The 21,564-nt window shown below is 38.0% G+C and overlaps 1 protein-coding gene across 2 annotated transcripts in view; it reads left to right on the top strand.

Moving 5' to 3' along the window:
- The window catches only part of PTCH1 (patched 1), a 74,984-nt gene that overhangs the window by 30,700 nt on the left and 22,720 nt on the right, over positions 1-21,564 (top strand). For both annotated transcript variants that reach the window (XM_034072756.1, XM_034072755.1), the window contains exons 4-15: positions 1,048-1,117; positions 1,230-1,321; positions 2,798-2,996; positions 3,632-3,753; positions 5,608-5,755; positions 6,511-6,642; positions 6,928-7,083; positions 7,687-7,785; positions 9,155-9,280; positions 16,089-16,207; positions 17,844-18,243; positions 18,744-19,053. In XM_034072756.1, the coding sequence (XP_033928647.1) occupies positions 1,048-1,117; positions 1,230-1,321; positions 2,798-2,996; positions 3,632-3,753; positions 5,608-5,755; positions 6,511-6,642; positions 6,928-7,083; positions 7,687-7,785; positions 9,155-9,280; positions 16,089-16,207; positions 17,844-18,243; positions 18,744-19,053 (1,973 nt within the window). The remainder of the gene's footprint in view (positions 1-1,047; positions 1,118-1,229; positions 1,322-2,797; positions 2,997-3,631; positions 3,754-5,607; positions 5,756-6,510; positions 6,643-6,927; positions 7,084-7,686; positions 7,786-9,154; positions 9,281-16,088; positions 16,208-17,843; positions 18,244-18,743; positions 19,054-21,564) is intronic.

Genomic DNA, 21,564 nt, shown 5'->3' with positions numbered 1-21,564 from the left:
TTAAATATAGGACCTTATGGTTGGGATTCTAACATTGAAAACCCCTCCATATTAGAGTTGAATTCAGTTGGTGACATCATCATGAGGTACATAATGATTGTGATCAGCAGCACAGGTTACCATCCATCCAATAGTTCGGATACAAAGGGAAATGGCAGTGTGTGAAATAATAGCTGTTTAATAACATAGACAGTACAGCTGTCCCTCAGAGTATGCAACTGAAGGTTGGAAGCTGTGTGTGGTCCAATGAAAAATAATAAAGGTGCACCTTAGTAAGGTATCAGCTTTAGGCTAATAAGGTGTCTCCCTGAAAAGTGGTTCCTCTGGGGTTTCTATTTACATGATGATCTGCCTAGGGGTGCTGCCTGTGAAGTATGAAGCCCACTGTCTTTCAGCCCATCTTTTCAGCACATCCAGCTGATGCCTCAATGAACTAATGCTGAAGCTCCAAATATCTTTAATCCAGCTCCTGCCTTCTCTAAGGTATTAGAAGTCATGGCAGTGGAAGTTGACTCATAGTTGAAAAAGGAGGGCAGAAATCTTAATGGTTTATTTCTTCTGCATGTGTGGGTCAGCTGGGAATAATCTCGTCTTCTGAGCTGGAGCTGGCTTCTCTCTCACTTCTGTCACTGAGTGGCATCTTAAGTCACAAGCTGTCTCATTTATATAAAGATGGATTTTTGTCTCTTTAACATGTATTGACTAGCCTGAACATCCAGAAGCAGCTCCATTATTTTTAATGAGTTTTACAGAAAGTGTGTGAATAACTGAAACAAATATCTTGTCTGTAACTACAAAAAGAAAGGCATTTCCTTTTTTTGTGAGGCGTTCTTGTCCATGCTGAATACTGTTTGCCTTTCTCAGTGCTTTAATGCTTGAGGGCAATATGTGTATATGAGTTACAATTTTAAATATCTGTTACATTTTAAAGAAAAATTTTCAGTAATTGTATAAGAAAATGTCCTGCAATAGCTACTAAGAAGGAGAAAAATAATTGTTACAGCTGAACCCAGACAGAAAAAAATTTGTTCTTTATGTTTCTTACAGACAGTGGAAATTGGAACATTTGTGTTACAAATCAGGAGAACTCATCACAGAAGCAGGTTACATGGACCAGGTATGTGCAGTCGGGACCTGGTTACAAGATTTATCTGTTTTCATGATTCAGCTTGTGTTGTTTTGATTATATACTAGTATAACTGTGGTTTTCCCCTTTTTGATTTTGACAGATCATAGAATATCTTTATCCTTGCTTAATTATCACTCCTTTGGACTGCTTCTGGGAGGGAGCAAAGCTACAGTCAGGAACTGCCTATCTTTTGTAAGCATGTTTTTTTATAACTTTCTGTTATAATGAAGTCTGACCTGACTGATTTTTATTGTGTATCTGTATATGATTTTTCAGTTGCATTCCCATTGTTTACTCAGATTCTGGTTTAGCAGAAAAATAAGACAAAGTGTAGTGTCTCTACAGAAAATACACATGTATTTTTGGTTATTTTTTCCCCCACTGACAAAAGATTTTCCTGTTTCTAAGAGATAATTTATAGCATTGATTTAAATCCTATCTTATTTTTTCCTTTTTGCAAGCATGCAAGAAAGTTTTTCTAAATTCAAGCTTTAAAAATTGTGTCTATTTTTTTTTCCTCTCTGAAATAAACTTGTTTCTGGTGTTTGCTTTGGTTTGGTTTGATTTTGGGTATGTACCACCTCTCTCCCCTCTCACTTCCGCCTCCCCCCAAAAAATTGGTTGTCTGGGAATTCCTAAGAAAATGTCTTGGGTTAAATCTCAAGTCTTCCTGAGGACTAAAGAGCAAATCCTTTGCTTATAAGATCATTAAAGAAACCATATAGTATCTTTTATGGGTGGTTTCTCACAGTTTACATGTGTGATATAATATGCCCTGAGTCCTTTAAAGAGTTAACTGTTAATCTGTGCAGGCATTTTCTGTTAATTATGCAGGAGTTAGCATTTAAGTTATTGTTTCTGTCCTGGTTTGCATGTCTCTGTAAAAGCAATTTGCAATGGCCATCTTCTAACCTTTAGTGTACAGTTCTAGATGGGGAAATAAGGGGTTTTGTGTTTTCTGGTTGGGAGATTCAGAATAATGACTTAAGCCTGGTTAAGCAGATACAGTGTGGTTTGAATCACAGAATAAGGCAGGCAAAAGCCTTTCTAGTCTGTCAACATCACAAATTCAGGAGTGGGGGGTGGGAGACTTGACAGCGATAGTGGTGACAGCCATGGTAGCAGGAGAGCTTGATGGTTGATAGTCAGGCTGCCAGGTCATTTGAAGGAGCCAGCATTGTTATAGATAAACAAAGATCAGTTATATTGATTGATTACATTTGCAAGATGATTAGTAGACTAGCAAGAAGTAATCTGATACTATAAGAAAGGCTTTCTTTCCTCAGCCCCCTCTCTTTTTTCCTTCTCCCCCCCCCCAATTCTTTGAAGCAGCAGTTGGCTGCTTTTTTGTTATTTAGGTGCTTGATGATTTGTTTTGCTTTGCTTGTAAATGGAAGTATTTTTGACCTGTGTTTATTCCACAATTCTTTTTAAGACCTGAATATTTTTGTTAAAATTGCAACTGGGCTGCAAGAAAAGTACATGAACAAATCTAATTAAAAATGCCTTACATTTTATAAGAACAGCCTTATGAGAAAAAGTTTTACCTTATAACGGAAAATAACTCTTTTTTTTTGTGCAAACATGAATTTTAAAAGTATGTTTGTTTTTGTACTTCTTCTGTCTTTCCTGTGAGTGTCATTTTCTCCTGATTTCTCTCTCTTGCAGAGGGAAGCCTCCTTTACAGTGGATCAATTTTGACCCCTTAGAATTCTTGGAAGAGTTAAAGAAAATAAACTACCAAGTGGATAGCTGGGAAGAAATGCTGAATAAAGCAGAAGTTGGTCATGGTTATATGGATCGACCCTGCCTGAATCCTGCTGATCCCGATTGCCCAATTACAGCTCCCAATAAAAATTCCACTAAAGTAAGTTCCATTGTCCTTGTGTATATCTTTTCAAGTGTGGCTGGGGTTGGTGGGGGTGGGAGAGAGGAGAAAAGAAGGTAACACTTTCTTCCAAGCTATATATAGTTTGTATTCTTGAGTGATAAATTCTTTCTGTTCCAGTTACATGCACTTAGCCCACAGTCACGAAGTTTCCCTCATTCTGTGATGCAGTGCTTAAGCCCATGTATTTAAATTGAGAGTGCACTTGTCAGCTACTGTCTGGAAATGGCAATGCAGTGATGTAGCACTTGAGCAAACCTGATGCCTTAGACATAGCCACTTCTGGAATACAGCTGACACTATACACTCATGCAGCTCAGCAAAGCCTTCTTTCAAAGTAGTGTCAGTTTTGTTGACTTTTTTGAGAATTTGAAGTCACAGACTCCAGTTTTATGTATCCCTTTATCAATCACTTCATGCTGTGGAGAAATTACAGTCTAGTCTACAAGTATCCATCTGATCTGTTCAGTCTGATCTGTTGAAAACATTTCTCTTTCTAGACATCCTAGATTGTCTTTAATGCACGTTATTCTTGTATACTTTGTGTTGAATTAGGGTATGAGTTTGTCTAAAGATATGAAACTGATTAATTGTTTCTTAACAACTTTTTCTAGCCTCTTGATGTAGCCCCTGTTTTGAGTGGTGGATGCTATGGACTGTCAAGAAAATACATGCATTGGCAAGAGGAGTTAATTATAGGTGGTACAGTCAAGAACAGTTCTGGTAAACTTGTCAGGTAAATGTTTAAAGAAAATGCCAGGTTTTCTTTGTTAGAGTTTGAGTTCTGGTGTATGGGGGAGGATCATGCAAATCTGCTGCTCTTCATGAATCCCAGTTTAGGAGGACATGCCTCAAAAGAAAGAACTTAAAAGAGTGATTAGGTAGTTTAAATTTTTTAAGGAATAGTTATTGCTTTGTTCTTCTAACCTCAGAATGATGGTGTATGTTGCTCAGAAAGAAGGCTTTCTCTTGGCAATTTTGTTTACAGAATGCGTGTTGAACAGAGTTCAAAGCACCAAACACTTTTGAGCATGTTTTGAAATACCATCAAAATAAAAGGAGGAGAAAAATAATTTGGTAATGTGGCATTCATTTGACTTGTCAGAATTCCAGAATTTCCACTGAACTTTTTGTTCAGGATCAGTATACAGAAAAGTCTATTTCTATGTCCCTACATCTTGAATAAGCTTTGAGTGGTAAAACAAACCCGTTTGTTTCACACTTCTTGAAGAAGTCATGGAATATTGGACTTCAGTGGGGGAAAAAGCCTGTGAAATAGAACTTTTCTGAAAAATGTGGACCATGCTAAGATAAATGAAGTGTGCCCAGTAGGTTGAAAGAGGTGATTCTGCCCCTCTGCTGTCTCTCTTGAGACCCCACTTAAGAGTACTGTGTGCAGTTCTGATGTCACCAGCATAAGAAGGACATGGAGCTGTTGGAGCAAGTCTAGAGGAGGGCCGCAAGGATGATCAGGGGGCTGGAGCACCTCCCATATGAAGACAGGCTGAGAAAGTTGGGGCCTGGAGAAGAGAAGGCTGCGTGCAAACCTCATAGCAGCCTTCCAGTATCCGAAAGGAGGCTACAAGGGCTGGAAGGATGCCAGAGAGAGACTCTTCATCAGGGACTGTAGTGATAGGACAAGAGGTAATGGGTTCAAACTTAAACAGGAGAGATATAGATTAGATATAAGGAAGAATTTCTTTATTGTGAGGGTGGTGAGGCATTGGAATAGGCTGCCAAGGAAGTTGTGAACACTGTCCCTGGCAGTGTTCAAGGCCAGGCTGGAGGAGGCTTTGAGCAACCTGATCTAGTGGAGGTGTCCCTGCTAATGGCAAGGGGCTGGAACTGCATGATCTTAAGGTCCTTTCCAACCCAAACGATTCTGTAATTCTATAATTCTTCCATATTTAATATAGAGAACTTTTACTAGAACTTTTAATATGAATGTTGACCTTTTTTACATTCATGCTTAACATTGCTAAGTCTTTCAACAAGTAGCCAAAGTATGTATTTTTAACGAAAAATAAAATGGTTCCTTAATCTTCTAAAACTATTGGGTACATTTGCACACTGTGGAAATTCAAGATGGATAGTGGTTGCCATTGTGTAGTCCTTGCAGATTGTCAGGCATCAGGAATTTAATCTGGCATTTGTCTCCAAAGGATGAAAAAGATCAAGGTATTCAAATGACAAATTGCTAACAGCATTTACAGGATCTTGTAGAAATAAGTGTTCCTGTGGCATCTTCACAGTAATCTGTCTATCAGTCATGATCTTTATAACTGATTTGTAGGGTTACATTCTTTGCTCCTGAAAATGACCCTATTGAAAATAATGGCAAAATTCTCATTAACTTGAGTGAAACCAGATTTAGCATCAATACATGCATAAACCAGTACTGATGCACCAGATACATGGTAGAATAATTATACTTTGTTAAATTCTAATAAAAACATGTGCCTTATAAAACAAGAACTCATGCAAGCTCCTGTTAGAGTCTCATTTGGGACTTGATGTCATAAAAAATAATTTCCTGAAAATACTCATTTTATGCCTCGTCCTCCTCTATGCTCTTCTCTCCATGTCACAGTGCCCAGGCTTTGCAAACCATGTTTCAGTTGATGACTCCTAAGCAAATGTATGAGCACTTCAAGGGGTATGAATATGTTTCACATATCAACTGGAATGAGGATAAGGCAGCAGCAATTCTGGAAGCCTGGCAGAGGATGTATGTTGAGGTAAAATTAAAAATAACATAGATATCATACTATGAAGTCCTGCAAAAATCCACTGGCTTCTGTCACAGCTTTTCTCCAAGGAAGTTGCTTAAATCGGAACGGAGTTATTGCCTTGCAGTTCTTAAGTTGCCTCCTCCCCTCCAATGAAGGAGCTGCGTATTATTCACTTATGAGAAGCCATGAAGGTTTTGCTCTTTCCTGCCTGGAACACTTGATTTGCTGGGGCTGAAAAAGAACCAGAGAGTTGGCTGGGATTTAAAACTTTTGGTTGGCATGGTTATTCTAAGGGTGTCTGGAAAACATTAGCCAGTCACCGGCTACTCTCCTAGCAGTAGGTGGGGAGGCTGTGTGACAGTACATGGTCTCTGTGTCCCAAGCTCTGACCTCTGCTACACTGCTTCTGACCTCTGTGAATGGCCCAGGAGGGGAGAGGGAAAGTGGAGTACTTGAGAGATTGCTGGGCTTGGGCTAAAGGCAAAATTCATCCTGCAGTAAACGCATGGTGGAGTTAATGGGAGGAGTGTTAAAGTTAAACGTCTGGAATGGGCTGGGAAAGCAGTAGCCTTTCCTGAAAGATGCAAATTCGTGTCTGATAATAATTTGCAAACACATTTGTGTAGCATCAGCATAATCTCTGTGTAGGGTGCTGACTTTCGCAGGAACATTAAAGTTAAAGTAGCTGATTTTGGATGTGTGCTGTAGATGATAATAAATTTTTTCTTTAGTCACATATAATTTTATTTTTCCTTTCATAGGTTGTTCATCAAAGTGTTGCACAAAACTCTACTCAGAAGGTGCTCTCTTTTACTACGACCACCCTGGATGACATCCTAAAGTCATTTTCTGATGTCAGTGTTATCAGAGTAGCTAGTGGCTACTTACTAATGGTAATAACATAAATGTATTTAATTTTCTCTGGTAGTAGAGCAGGGATTAAATATTTTATGGTTACCAGTCAGCAGTCCAGAACATTTTAGATATATATAAAATATCAACCACAGTTTGTAAATTTGTCTCAGGCTTGTCACCTGTTTCTCTGTGTGATATTTGTGATGTGTCTATTCTATTTAAAAATGTTTGTATTTTGGTTGATAAGAGATAGCTGTTAGAGAAGGATCCATTTTGACGTTTTGCTTTTTTCCCTCAACTTCTTCCCCCTCCCCTTGCTTTAGCTTGCCTACGCCTGTTTAACAATGCTGCGGTGGGACTGTGCCAAGTCTCAGGGTGCCGTGGGGCTGGCAGGAGTCTTGTTGGTTGCACTCTCAGTGGCTGCAGGATTGGGCCTGTGCTCATTGATTGGAATTTCCTTTAATGCTGCCACAACTCAGGTATTTAGGAGACACATGTCTGCTGTTAAATTACAAGTACTCTGCTAGTAAATCAACACAACTGAATCTTTCAGGGGTGAAAAACCTGCAAAAGTATTTTGGCATGAGATTTTTACTTGTGCCTTTCTCCCATCTCATAGCTTTTGCTGTAAAAAATTATGTGGTCATGCTGTAAAATGATATTAAGAGGCAAATATCATGCAGTCTGTATAATTACTAGATTCTGGGTTATTTGATTATTTTGTTCCCAGCATGAATGGAGGCATCCAGTTGTAGATAATAAGCTTTGTCTTTACATCTAAATTATCAGGATGCTTAGATTTTGAAGATATTTTTACTATAGCTTGAATTATTGCCAGATATTCCTTGTCTACCCCAAAATTTAATTATTTTTGGTGTAGCTGTAAATGGTATACTGAAGTTCCTCAGCAGTATTCCAGAATAAAAGCTAATAGCTCTATCACATCCTTTTGATTTTCATGTTACCGTTGGGTTTGTGAATAGTGTAATGTAAGTTGCTTTAATTAGCCATTTAATGGGTAGCTGCATGGCAGATCATAAAACAGCTTTCTTGTTTGTTTTTTGTTTTGTTTCTCCCCCAAGGTTTTGCCTTTTCTTGCTCTTGGAGTTGGTGTAGATGATGTTTTCCTTCTGGCACATGCGTTTAGTGAAACAGGGCAGAATAAGAGAATTCCATTTGAGGTAATAATGAATGGGGATTTGGGGGAAGACAAAACAAGAAGTGTTATGTAGGAAAAGATAACTGTATCCAGAATTAATAAGCAGTGATTAGAAAAACCTATATTGTTTCTCAAAAGCTTTTCCTAGGGTCTGTAAATTCTTATGTCTGTCAAGATAAGAAGTAATGGCAATACATGTGATCGTAGAATGTTTTGGAATGTTCAGATTCTTTTTTCTTTTTTAATAGTGTCTTATATTTATTTTATCTTGAAATTTAAAATGTATAGTTGTCATACAAAGACGAATTTTCATAGTCCAAATTCTGCCCGAAATTTCAACAAAAGTAAGTGTAATTTTAGGAACAAACTCAAATATAAGTCTGACAATTAAATGATAGAATGCTTTCAATGGAAGAATGCAAAAACTTGAATGTGTAAAGATCGAGGAGAAGGAGAGCTTAGAAAACAAAGATTTCTCTTTTTTGTATCAACTACTGGCTCTACTTATTTGTTTTGATCTTAAATTTGAGTTTTCTATTTTTTTGGGGGGGCTTCTGTTCTGGTGTTTGTAATTGACTGTAACATTTGAAAGTATAACATATTAATGTTATGAAATCTATGGTGTCATCAATTTTATGATTCTTTCCTTTTATTGACCTTTTCACACTCAGTCCAGAGTTCCATATCCAAACTACAAGCCATTTAAAAACAGTATATATTTGTTGATTCTGTTCTGTACAGGCAGTGTCTTTCTTGTGCTCTTTCCAACTGGTTTGGCATGCAGGCACTACAACTCACTCTACTACAATCCCCATATGCTTCAAAATAACCTGTTGGGTTGGGAAAGGGTCACGTGTTTATCTTGATTTCCCTGTGTTTTTTATGTGTGGTGCCTGGGTTTTGGGTTGGTGGTTTAGTTGTTTTTTTTCTTACATACTTCAAGATACATAGGTATGTTATGCCTCACACTGTTAATACATGCTTATTTTGCTTGAAAAATGGGAACACCAAGTGGAACTAGTGGAAAGTACATCCTACTTAAATACAGATGTATTTGATATAATGTAAGTTTGATATAATGGATTTGATATAATGTCAGTGATATAATGGGTTTATAGCTGATATAAACCCATTTAGTTTTGTGTTCTGAATCAGCTGATAATATTTTCTACCCACAAAAAACATGAACACTTCATGTGCCGTCTGCTTTTCTCCTGAACAGAATACTTAGTATACTGTTTATTCTCACTACTCTCAAATGCACACCTGTGTTCAGAGTTTCATTGTAATAATTTTTCACTGTTACTGTGTTATATCTGTCAGATGACCCCTTCATTTGCAGGACATCACCTTATTCACTTGACTTTTAAGACACATTATTTGTTTTGCAGGACAGAACAGGTGAATGTTTGAAGCGAACAGGAGCAAGTGTAGCCCTTACATCTATCAGCAATGTTACTGCTTTCTTTATGGCTGCCTTAATCCCTATTCCTGCTTTACGAGCATTTTCACTCCAAGTAAGTTTGTATGCTCTTTGTTGGCTCTTATGCATGGTCCCATCATGGAAAGCCAATGATGATACCTGTTAGTAGTAGTGTCAAAGTTTGCATTCAGTGCTACTGCAGTTCACTGAACCAGTGTGTGATCACTGTTTACCATAGATCTGGGTGATAACAGCTGCTGTCTGCCCTTGATTCTTCTCCTTCCGTTTCGCATGCCTGCAGTCTCTCGCATCCTACTGGCAGGTGAAAGAATACACTGCCTCATCACTGGGTTGAGTGCAAAGTCCAAGATTTATGTAACTAAGAAGAAACAATTCTTCAGAAAGATTTGCATTCTTAAGTCAAGAGGAGTAGACTATGCTTTACTGTGTATTGTAACATTCCTCAGTAGGAATTTAATCTTTCATTCATGTTTGTCGCATTTGCTGCTCTTAAAACTATAACCATAATGCAGTGACAGCAGCAATTATGCATTTGCCATATTAATTATTACTGCAGCAGTTTGTACTCCTTACTTCCAACGTAATTTTAGCAACTTGGAGAAAACTTGAAGAATTTTACTTTCCAGCTGCTTTGAGAGAAAATGTGAATTTTATGTGCTGAACCATGTATTGCTTGCTCTGTCTTTTTCCCTTTGTCTTGTATTTGTTTGGACAATATACCTTCAGGAATATGAAATATTAAGGATGCTGGAGAAAGCTTTCTTCTGCAAGCAAGGGCTCTTTGAAGAAAGCTTTAGGAGTTCCTCCTCTGACACCAGCAATTTATAGCGCTGTCTGACCTTGGTGCAGAGCAGGCAGACTTAATTTTTCAGTAGTTATTTTTCCTCTGCTGTAGCCTGGTTCTCCAATCATTTTTCATTCTCCCTGAGCCCTTGGCTACTCAGAGGAAACACGGGCTGCAATTTTTCTTAATACATGTGGCAACTGTTTTCAAAGATTTATGTACACCTGCATTAAGCTGTAAAATGGTAAACTGTTTGAGATTGCAGTTATGTTACCAATAAGCATTAATAGTTTGTTTACCACTTTCTCTCAGTAGGCTGTTTCATAGTGGATAATAAAAGAAAGTAAAAGCCTGTTTGGTTTTATGCACTTTTTAGCAGATGTCTGTGGCAGCTAAAACTAGATTTCTAGTCCTGACTGATTAGCAATATTTAGCTCTCCTGATTTGCCAGAAACCTAGATGTCCATTCTTACAGGGCATGTGACAGTGAATTGTTTTATTATATGGCAAAGAACAGTGCCAATGTGTGAAATATATTTTGCAGTGTAACACTTCTTGTGTTGGAAGAGGTTACTCATGTCTTCTAAATCTGTGGCCCAAAGACATTCAACATGTAATTTAAGCAGCCAACAGGCTGCTGGAGATCTTCACCGGCAATGAGTTGTTCAGCCTAAATGTATCTTATAACAAGTGTCCAATAGTGATGGACCTTTTTGTCGTAATTGCACTGCTAACCCGTTGAGTGTGAGACACCAAAATTAATTCTTCCTTATCTGATGAAATTTTGCTCAGCCTTTCTCTGTTCTTGCTCTTCACATGACATGTTCATCATATTCATCAGAACGTGACAGGTTGCTTTTGGAACGTACATGAAGACATCTGTAATCGTTACTGTAATCGAAGTATAAGTTAAATATACCTTTCTAAATTTTTTTCTTTTCTTTTTGACTGCTGCCACTCTGGAGTCTGAGTCAGTGAAAGTTCATAAAATAAAGTCTACACAGCAAAATGACAAACAAAGAGTTTCCAGTGAGATTTCAACATATTCATGTACGAACATGTTGATATTATTCAGAATAAAAACATCGCGATCACAGTCCTTTCTAAGGCAGTGATTAATATGGAATCTATGTGTAGGAATATTTGGGTGTCCAGAAGTTAATGTTTGAGTTGCTCAATCTTTTTCTCACATGCATCTGTAATTTGTTTTTGCTTGTGCATAGTAACCCCTTATATATATAGAAGAGATGGAAAAATGTGCAAAAAAGAAAAAAAAGAGAGCTGGAGACCCATAATAAAGATTTACTGATGGCAGAGCAATATATATGACTGATATGTATATAATTAACCACTAAAATAACACCCTTTGTTGTTAGAAAGGAACACCCATTACTTGCTTTGCCTATCTTCACCAGGTAAAATCAAAATCAGGTGATACATTAATCATAACATTCAGGATCCCATAACCATGGCAGATTTTGGTGGGTGGTCTGTATTTATGTATGGATTTCTTTATTTACTGTCTTCTTCCTCCCTCTCTCTTTTACTCCGACTTGTTTAAACAAGAAGTCTTGCAGTCTTTGATAGCTTCCTATCAAGACTTAGAAAGCAATAAAATAGTGCATTTACTTTTCACAGATGCTGCCTTCTTCTCATCTAGATAGTGAATTTTTAGCAGATGGGCTTAAAAAAAGGATTGTTCTTGACCTTGTTTTGCTCTTCATTCACTTTTCTTGAGACATTGCAAGATAATTGTCAAAGTTTCCATAACTGTTGAGGCCCAGCTGCTGAGGGAGGATAAATGGCTTCCTGCATCTAGAAGCCCAGCTTTTAGTTAGAATCTCACATTTTACATATCAATGCTTTCTTCTTTCTCAGCTTCTCTTCTGTTCTGCCAGCTAAAGCAGTTCATTGATACCTCTGAGTTGTTAATTTATAGAACTCAAACACTGCAAGTCTGATGCTGTCTTAGGAGATGCCTAGGGTTAGCTCTTGCCAAGTTAAAAAAATGGAAGTCCATTTACTGATCCTTTTTGAAAGTGAAGTTTTTTAAATTAATTCCATAAAGCAGACAGGGACTGTTGTAGCTTTTTCTTTTTTTTTTTTTAATTATTATTTGTTAATCTTACTAGCTCCTTATTTAAGAAGTTTTAGGGCAGAGCTGCTGAACATGTCCCAGATACTGAGCTACAAGAATCACCTGTAAGAGTGCTCAGGACTTTGAAGGAAGAAGTCTTGAGTTTTCAGAAGTGTTTCATTTCTTAAAATTGTGGCGGAGGAAAAGGTTATCAGGGAAATCCACTGAAGGTTTTTGAAGTTTGTAGTACGAATGTCATAAACATAGCCCTTTGTTTTGAGTATAAATGAAGGAAGGCAGATTATTCAGGGAGCCAGATTATTAATTATTAATTAATATTAATTATTAATGAAGGGAGCCAGATTATTCAGACACCATTATGGAACAAATTCTGCCCAGGAAAGAGAAGCTTCACAAAAAGTCATCTAACACTTCTTGCTTACACCAGAAACTTCCTCCCCTAGCAGCAGAGGAGTGTTGTGTATTCACTAATGAGCAAGTGTGGAACTTTTCCCAATAAGTCTTAGCAGTAACTTTTTCCCTCAACAGAAGAATGACAAGGTTTTTTTTTCCTAAATGTACCAGGTGGTGTGGTGGTGGGTTTGTGAAGAGAAAGAATGTACGTTTTTAAGCTCATTCAGTTATCTTGCTCTGCTAAAGTGGTTTGTCCTCCTCCTTTTACTCACATAATTTACTTTTGCCTGCTCCTGACATGAGAATTTAACGAGAAAAATTAAAGCCTGAAGGAAAAGGTGGGGCACAGGGGTGATCTGGGTCTGTACACTGTCAAGAGGGAGTTGCAGATTGAGAGCAGTAGGGTGGAAGTTTCCTTGATGGACCTCCTCATCTGTTCATCACCTCTGGCTATACAGCACACCCGTTCTCCTTGGGTGGGCTGCCAGGAACAGCACATAGCAGCACATACCTTTGGTGGGGCCCCAGCCTACCAGCCTGGCTCACGTCTCCCTTGCTGCCTCCAGCACAGACTGCCATTCTTCTGTCTCCGTTAACAGTTGCAGCAGCAATAATATTTTTAGGCTGTGCATTATGAAAAGATGCAAAAAATGGAGTATGTTTCTCAGGAAGTGGCCAACATTTTTTTCCAATTAATGGAATTTTTTTACTACTCTCTGATCTCATTTTGCTGAATGCCTTCATTTTACACTCTTGAGTAGGCCCCATTTTATCCCTCCTAGGACTAATATTACCTGTGTTGATTTCTCAAGGAAAAGGTCTAAGGCACTTTTGCACTTGACCATTCATCTCTGAAGGGGTGAGAGAAGATGCCCTGTTTCCAAAAATCTGAAGCATGCTCTCACATTGGGTGCTGCTAACAGATTGCCTGTACTCTGGAAGCTCTGCTACCACATTTTTTTGTTGCTACTTTTCCAATCAGTGTAATAGTTACAGCTTGTGGGGTATTACCATAGTCATTTCTCATACGTTCCTATTCCCAGCCACCAGATGTCTAAATGGTATTGGAGGGGGAGCAGTGGCTGATGTACCAGGTCAGGCACTGACTCATCCATCAGCAGTTCTTCTTTTCCACTCGTTATCAAGTGGCTGTGTGTTTTTTGGTGGGACAACAAATTAAAGCTGCTACAGGAACTAGTTTCTGTATTTAATTGTGAAAACTGAGAACGTCCTTGAATATCTGGGGAGGTGGTTGAGGGAGAGAGAGCGTTCAATAAGAAGTGAGGTATTAAGTTCTAGGAATTTATTTAAGTCCAAATCAGAACAGTAAGGATTGTTTAAAAATACTTTACTTGCAGGGTTGGTACATCAACACCCTAAAAAGGGGTCTAAAAGGGATGCCGTTTTATTAGGTAGATTTACTGTGTGCTGTTGGGTTAGTTTTGATGCTTCTTAAGAATCCAGTGTGAATATAAGTAACTTTAATGGCATCTCTACCACACTCTTAAGTATTATTTTTTATGTTTAGTGGCATTAAGTGTTTGCAGTTTGTGGAACAGAGGACTTCTGTGAGTTTTTCAGCCGTGCTGGGAGGAGTAAGAATTACTGGGTCAGGCCCCAGCTGTTTTTTCCAAATCTCACTAAATCTTAGCACATCCTTGATAGAAGATCTTGATTAGAGACAACTAGTTATTCATGTTATATAAGTGATTCAGCCTTCTCTGGTTTAACAGCAATAAAGCAAGCAGTTGTATGAACTAGGTCCAATGAACACACTGCTTGTAACAGCAGCCATTTGTTTTTCTGACAGATTCAATTAATTCTAGAGAGTATCAAAAGGAAATCACTTAATTTTAAAGTTTTGGTTATAACCTTATATACATTTCTGCATGGATATATATGAATCATGAAACAGTCATTGGATCTTTATTCTCAAAGATGGCTAAATACTAATTTGGCTTTTAAATACTCGGTAAATTCTGGTTTAGTAGTTATGTCTGTGAACAACCAGCAGGACCAAAATCTTACTCCAGGCAGGCTAGAGAGAACAAAAGAGAAACACCAATAGGAAATAATTCTGTTTGCAACATATTTATTATTGAAATTATTAGAAAATATTTACATAACTAGTTGATTCTGTCATTCTCAGAGGGGTAAAAACAGTATCTAGTCTTTTTATTATACTTTGACAGCTTCAATTTGAAATCATTCAGTGTGTTAGTACTTTGATTTTCACAGATAAAGAGTTGCAAAAATAAAAATGTCATTATTTAGCCATTTTATATTATTTACTTGACATGTAAGCCAAGAATTTTAAAAACGTGGATATTGGATATCACATCTTTTTAGCTACCAGCTTTGAGGCCTGATTTTTCAACATCAAAAGCAGCCATTCATTTGTCCTGAAAAAAGGAGGGCCTATTTGTATCAGGTCAGCGACTTCATTTTTGTAGCCCAACTTTTGTTCTTTTTTTATGACTGCTTTAACCCAAGTGGTTGTTACTTTAGAAGTTACAGGTGGGGGAACTTCATAGTTTGTATGATTTCCTTAACCTGAAATCAGGCTGCAATTGAGATAGCTACTGCTTATTTAACAGGTAAAGTATGAGGATTTCAGAGTTCTTTTTCACCTGTTAATGCCTCAACTATTTTTTCCCAGTGTCTTTCCTACTCTTACAGCTATATTCTAGTCCCATCTGTGCTCAGGCTTTTCCTTTGTGATGGCTAGTGCTCCTAACAATTCTGCATTACAAATAAATGCTATTAATAATAATGATAGATCCTGCACCACATATGTTTTTGGAGATTCTCTGGGAATCTCTTTGTGGGAAAGGGTTTGAAGTAGGATTTGAAAGGAAGGGGAGGTTGGGTTTTTTCATTACGTAATACTTGCTTTACAAATTAAACCAAGTACCCTCGTTCCAATTTAAGACTCTTTTTGGCAGACTGAGTCATTAATCAAGTTGTCAAACACAAGCATATTAATACACAGATTTACTATGTGGTGTTGAATTAATTTTGATTCTCCTTTAAAAATAATCCTTAATAAACCCACAATGTTGCTCTTTCTGGCTAAACTTTTAGGGTGAGTACTTGAAGTACTTTAGAATTTAGTAAATACAACATTTTCAGTAAAATTTACTTAAACCTTCACTTAATTTCTGCTTCAACAGTGTGCTTTAATGTTATTGTGATACTTAAATTACTTCAGATCCCTTAAATGTGAGAACTTCCAATTCCATGTTTGGTTTTCCTTCCATCTTTTTTTACTCCAAATACAGCAAGATCGCATGCAAAATTATGATCTGTTGACTCTGGTTTTCCACTTTAAAAATCATCATCACATCCCATCACATTTCAGATGTATTAAAACAATATGAAGTTTATTATGGAAATAAATTAATTAATTGCAGTAGGCTTACTATGATGAAACAGGAATGTAAAAGTGTATCTCCCAGTTTACTCAGCGAAAAACTTGGAAGCATCTGATGGGTTGACATGATAAATGGGTGAACGAATGAGAACTGAAGGGATGTTTTATTTGTAAAGCTGGTGCCCTACATGAAGCTTAGTAACAACATCACTTTTCCTGTGATTGATTTCTAGGCAGCAGTTGTGGTGGTATTCAACTTTGCTATGGTTCTGCTGATTTTTCCTGCTATCTTGAGCATGGACCTTTATCGTCGGGAAGACAGGAGACTGGATATATTCTGCTGTTTTACAAGGTGAGAATCTGTGAGAGGTTGATATATGACGTGTCCTTCTTGTGGTCAGCAGTAAGTGCTGCCATTCCTTGTGAGGAGCTGGAGTTTTTTATTGCATGAGGGTTAGTATGTTACTGTTATGATCTAATTGTTAGTGAGAGACTTCCATTTGCTACTTTGTTTTTTACCTGAGGGGAAGAGTTACAGTACCTCTCTTCCCTCCCTTACCCCATTCCTTTCATGCATATACTTCTGGTTTCATTCAGGCATGTGTTTATTTTGATTGTTGGAGGACAGCTTTTTGAAAGCAGATAAAAGATCCACTCTTTGCGAATATGTCCAGTGCCAGTTTTAGGTAATATTGGAAGATTATATAACTCAGGGTACTGAAAAGCCTTACTTACAGTTAATCACTATGTGTGCTAATTTTTATGCTTTTTAGGGCTTTAAACTTAAATATATAAACACAATATAAAAACTGTAATACGACTTTGGCTTAGCAAAGTGTTTCATGTGATTATGAGGAACTGTTATGGGATAATTCTTGATACAAGTTTCTGTTATGGTTGCAATAGCAGTTTATAGTAGTAACACTGCCATTCTGAAGAGTCTGTATATGGACTCTCACTTGATACATGGCCAGCTCTGAGCATAGAGGTAGAATGAGTCTGCCGTCATCAGTGGAGCTACTGCTTAGAAATGAAGCATGTTTTCTACTTTAGTTTTTTGCTTTTTCCTGCAACAAAGAGCATCAGCTACATTTCTACACATTCTCTTACTGTCATAACAGGAAAGTGGACAATCCACCTCGTGTTATCCTAATGTTTTACACCCACCTAGCAGCTGACCTAGTTTGACATTTTCATGTCAAAAGAGTGAAAGCAATTTCCTAAATTTGTTTTTGAGGGAGTGGTTAGAACAGGGAGTTGATCCCAGGCCAAGATTCCTACTTTCTGTTTCTCATTCAGTCATCATTTCACTGGATGGCCTAATGTGCTTGAATTTTGGAGCCCAGATTCTCAGAAGTACAGACCAATCAGACGTTCTATTTATTCTCTCATCTAAAATTGCACCAAATGTGTATCAGAATTCAGGCCTGTTTGCATATGAAGAAGTGCAGTTAATGAGAGCTTGGTTTGTTTAGCTAGGCAACATTCTGAATTCCTGTCTCCCAAAAGTCTGAGATGTTATCTAGAAGGCCCAAATACTATTTAACAACTACTTTAATAGTTTTAAACAGAAGAACTCAGTGTATCCTGTGTTTACATTTTGATCTAAATAGCTTAATTCTCAGCATGGGCACACAGATGCAAACTCATACATGTCTTGTGTATTCAGGCTGTATGCACCTACCTGAATATTGGCCTGTGCAAATAATGGAGCAGTGTGGGTAGATGTCAGTGTCCTCACAGAGATGCTGGTTCCTTATTCCCTGAACAAAAAATATATGAACATATTCTCAGAGGGCTACACTTTGAACCGTGTCTGAGAAATGTTTCCTAAAGGTGCAAAATAAAATTGATCTCAAAGTGTTACATTTAATTAATGCAAAGCCTCTAATAGTAGTGGAAGCAGTCTCAGATGGAAGCAGGTTATTCTGTCGAGTCTGATTAAGTTTGATCTAAATACGAACATATGTTTTTCTCTTCTCTTACAGTCCGTGTGTTACTAGAGTGATTCAGATTGAGCCTCAAGCATATGTGGAAAACGACAATACCTGCTACAGCCCTCCACCCCCATACAGCAGTCACAGTTTTGCACATGAAACTCAAATTACAATGCAGTCCACAGTGCAGTTGCGCACAGAATACGATCCTCATACGCAGGTGTACTACACCACAGCAGAGCCTCGTTCAGAAATATCTGTGCAGCCAGTAACAGTGGCACAAGATAATTTCAGCTGCCAGAGCCCAGAAAGCACAAGCTCGACGAGGGATTTGCTTTCCCAATTCTCAGACTCCAGCATACATTGCCTTGAGCCACCCTGTACAAAGTGGACACTCTCATCTTTTGCAGAAAAGCATTATGCTCCGTTCCTCCTAAAACCAAAAGCTAAGGTAATCTGGGAACTATTTACCTGTTTTTCAAAAATAGACTCTGCCTTGCCCAGTAATAAAATTATCCTGGCAATGATTCTAAATACAAGGAATAAATAGAATTCTTTTAGAATAACAGTTATTAAGAATTTTACAGCTAATTTCATACTTCTTTAAAAGTTTTATCTTGCGAGTGCTGTAGAGAGATATTTTTCAGATTATGTTACCAGAAAAGGTTTTGGTGACCTTCAGTAATGTAAGTTTGTGAAACTAAAGCCACTTTTTAACGTTGTTATGATATAAATTTCTCATCTGTGGTGCAGAGTACCTTCAATAAAGCACAAACTAGTTAGCCCTGTAGTGTGTATGTATATGAAAAAAGAAAAAAACAGGAGAAATAAAAAGTTTTAAAGTAGACTTGATTGGCGTTTTTTTTTTAACCTGGCTTTGTAGTATGCTATTATGAATTGTTAATTTCTTTAGAAACCTAAAACCAAATGCATTTCCATTTTCTTTTGCAGATCTTGGTTATTTTTCTTTTTCTGGGTTTGCTTGGGCTCAGCCTTTATGGAACTACCCGGGTGAGAGATGGACTAGATCTCACAGACATTGTACCACGGGAAACACGGGAATATGACTTTATTGCCGCACAGTTCAAGTACTTTTCATTCTACAACATGTATATCGTGACACAAAAAGCAGACTATCCAAATGTCCAGCACTTACTATATGAACTTCACAGAAGTTTCAGCAATGTGACATATGTTTTGTTGGAAGAAGATAGGCAGCTCCCCAAAATGTGGTTGCACTACTTTCGAGACTGGCTGCAAGGTAAGAGAAAGTTGCATGAACTTTTCTTAATTCTACAGTAGTAACCACTTGTTTCCCCTCTTTGAATTTTATCACATGGTTAAAGAGTGGGAGCTAGGTGCTGATGCAGACTTGCACATTAACTCCCTGGAACAGGTCACTTAAATTCTTTATGTCTAAGTTTACTGAGGACAGTTTTGAAGCTTTAAGAGATTATATCCATAAGAGCCCATCTCATGCCATTAATTTCTAAGCAGCTGATGAGTTCTGCTTTATAATTTATGACTAAATATGGCCCACTGTCTTGGGAAAATAAATACTGGCTGTTTTGAGAACAATAAATGAGAAGTCCCTGTCCAGCAATACATTTTGGCACAAGCTTAACTTTCAGCACATGAGTGATCTGTTGGCTGCAGCTGGGACTGCTGGCATGAAGAAAATTTGGTGTAGCTTATGTGTTTTATTGGATTTGGAACTCCCTATACATTCTAGATTTCCAGTCAAATATCCTCACTGTTTCTGTGGTGCTGCTTTTTCTGTACTGAAGTGCAACAGGGCAGGGGAAGATGAGAAGGCAGGGCCTTTCAGGTACTATGATGATAATTGTATTGAAGTCAGCCTATTAAAGGTATTAAAGACACTATAATTGCACATGTTGAGACAAATAACTGTTTTGTATTTAAAATAAATAATACTGTTACATCTCAGCAAATTTAACAGCACACATATCCTGTCCAGGAGTACTTTTGTCCTACCTCTGTCTTTTTGTTGGGAGAATCTCCAGGAAGCTTTTGCCAATAGAAAAATAAATCATGCCGACCTAGTGAGACTGTAAATTTTAAACCTAACTGTTTAGAGACAATCAGTGCAGCCAGTGATTCATAGAGAACATGTAGGTAACTGCCAGTGTTTTTAGTATTCCTCCTGAAAATATATTGGGCAATATTAGGAAAGCAGATGCATCTCAGTGATGCATTTAAATGAAATGATCAAGTTTCCCGTGTGTTTAATGTACTGATAAATCATGCAAAGCTATGAGACCAATCAGCTGTTAGCTTTGGTCTTTGTTTTCTTAATAGTTTTTAAGTATATTGGATCCATTCATTACAGTCTACTTACTGGAAGTTTTATTTAAAATATTTTGCTCACATAAGCATATGGAGCTGTAAGGGAAGGTATTACTGGCAGGAAGAAAATTCAGCATACCTTAGATGTTTTGCTGGTCTGGAACTTTACTATACTTTCTAGATTTCTAAGCAAGTGTATTTCTACATGTGTTTCAAAATTCTCTTCCACTTCCGTTGTTTCTTTTATTTCTTTTGTGGGTATTTTCTGTTGTTGTTCCAAAACAGTAGGCAAAAATATATTTGGTGTCCCCCTTTCCACCTCTCACCATCCTCCAAACCTGTGATGGAGTCAGAAAGTTGAGATCATGTTCAGGATCTTCACATATTAATGCTGAACCTCAGCACAGTGCCAACAGTAGATGCGCGAAGAGATGCCTTCGGGTCTGCTCCCTTGCTGGCTTCCTAAAGTGAAATGCTGAGGCTAGCCCACTTGATGTTGCTCCCAGGGGTGCTCATATTCCCACTGCCACTCTCTGAGGTCCACCACATACTTTCCCAAGGCTCTTGCACTCTGGATGTCTCCCCATCCTCTTTGTAATCACTTCCATGTGCTAAGGACCCTTTGTGTCATCCTGGCCCAGTGCCAAGGGCCTGCACATCTCCTCTATGCTGTGCACATTTCCCTGTTTGCTTTTCTGTTAGGGGTGTTCCTATTCTGGTCTTATTGCCCATACTTACCTTCCAACCCATATTAGCGTACCTGTCCTTCTCCCTTGTCTTCCAGTAGAGGAGCTGTGAGTATTCCTGATAACCTGGATATACTGACAGGGTGCATGGAGCTAAAATGTTATACTGGAACAGTCAGGGAGACTCTAGAAGCAGTGACTTGAGGTGATTCAAGTGGAGATGCCAGCCCTGCTACAGAAGGTGCATTGCTTGGCCTGTTGATTGCCCACAGCTTTAGAATTAATCGTTATGGTTGCTAATTTTTATTTAGGTCTGTGTCCTTACTTCTCCTTCCTGCCTTCCCTAAGAGAGGCACAACAATTAAAACAAACAGCTGCACAATTAATACAAGCAGCCCAAAACAGGACTGTCTTCTCAAAGTGTAGTGCTGCATTTAAAGAACTGTGAAGAAGGATATTGAAATGTATCAATAGAAAGAAGTTACATTTTAAATGGTGAAAGGGGTGAACTAAACTGTTATGCTAAAAGCTGCCACACTTGTCATAGTTAGGAAATAATCTCAAGGAGGAGATAGTAAGACAAAATAATACCTGATTTTTACCAGTTGAGGCTGATGGCAGAGGAGGAAAGGTGAAAACAGAATTTGGAAACAGGGCTGGATTCAAGGACGAGCATTGCCTCTGAGGTGGGAACAGTTCTACTGCTGCATTTTTACATGCTGGAGGAGCAGAATAATCAAAGTAGAGACAAGTTTGAACTTAATGGCTAATTCCTGACG

Source organism: Melopsittacus undulatus, chromosome Z (assembly GCF_012275295.1).
Source record: "Melopsittacus undulatus isolate bMelUnd1 chromosome Z, bMelUnd1.mat.Z, whole genome shotgun sequence".
Classification (NCBI taxonomy): Eukaryota; Metazoa; Chordata; class Aves; order Psittaciformes; family Psittaculidae; genus Melopsittacus; species Melopsittacus undulatus.
This window is presented reverse-complemented; position numbering and strand designations above follow the sequence as displayed.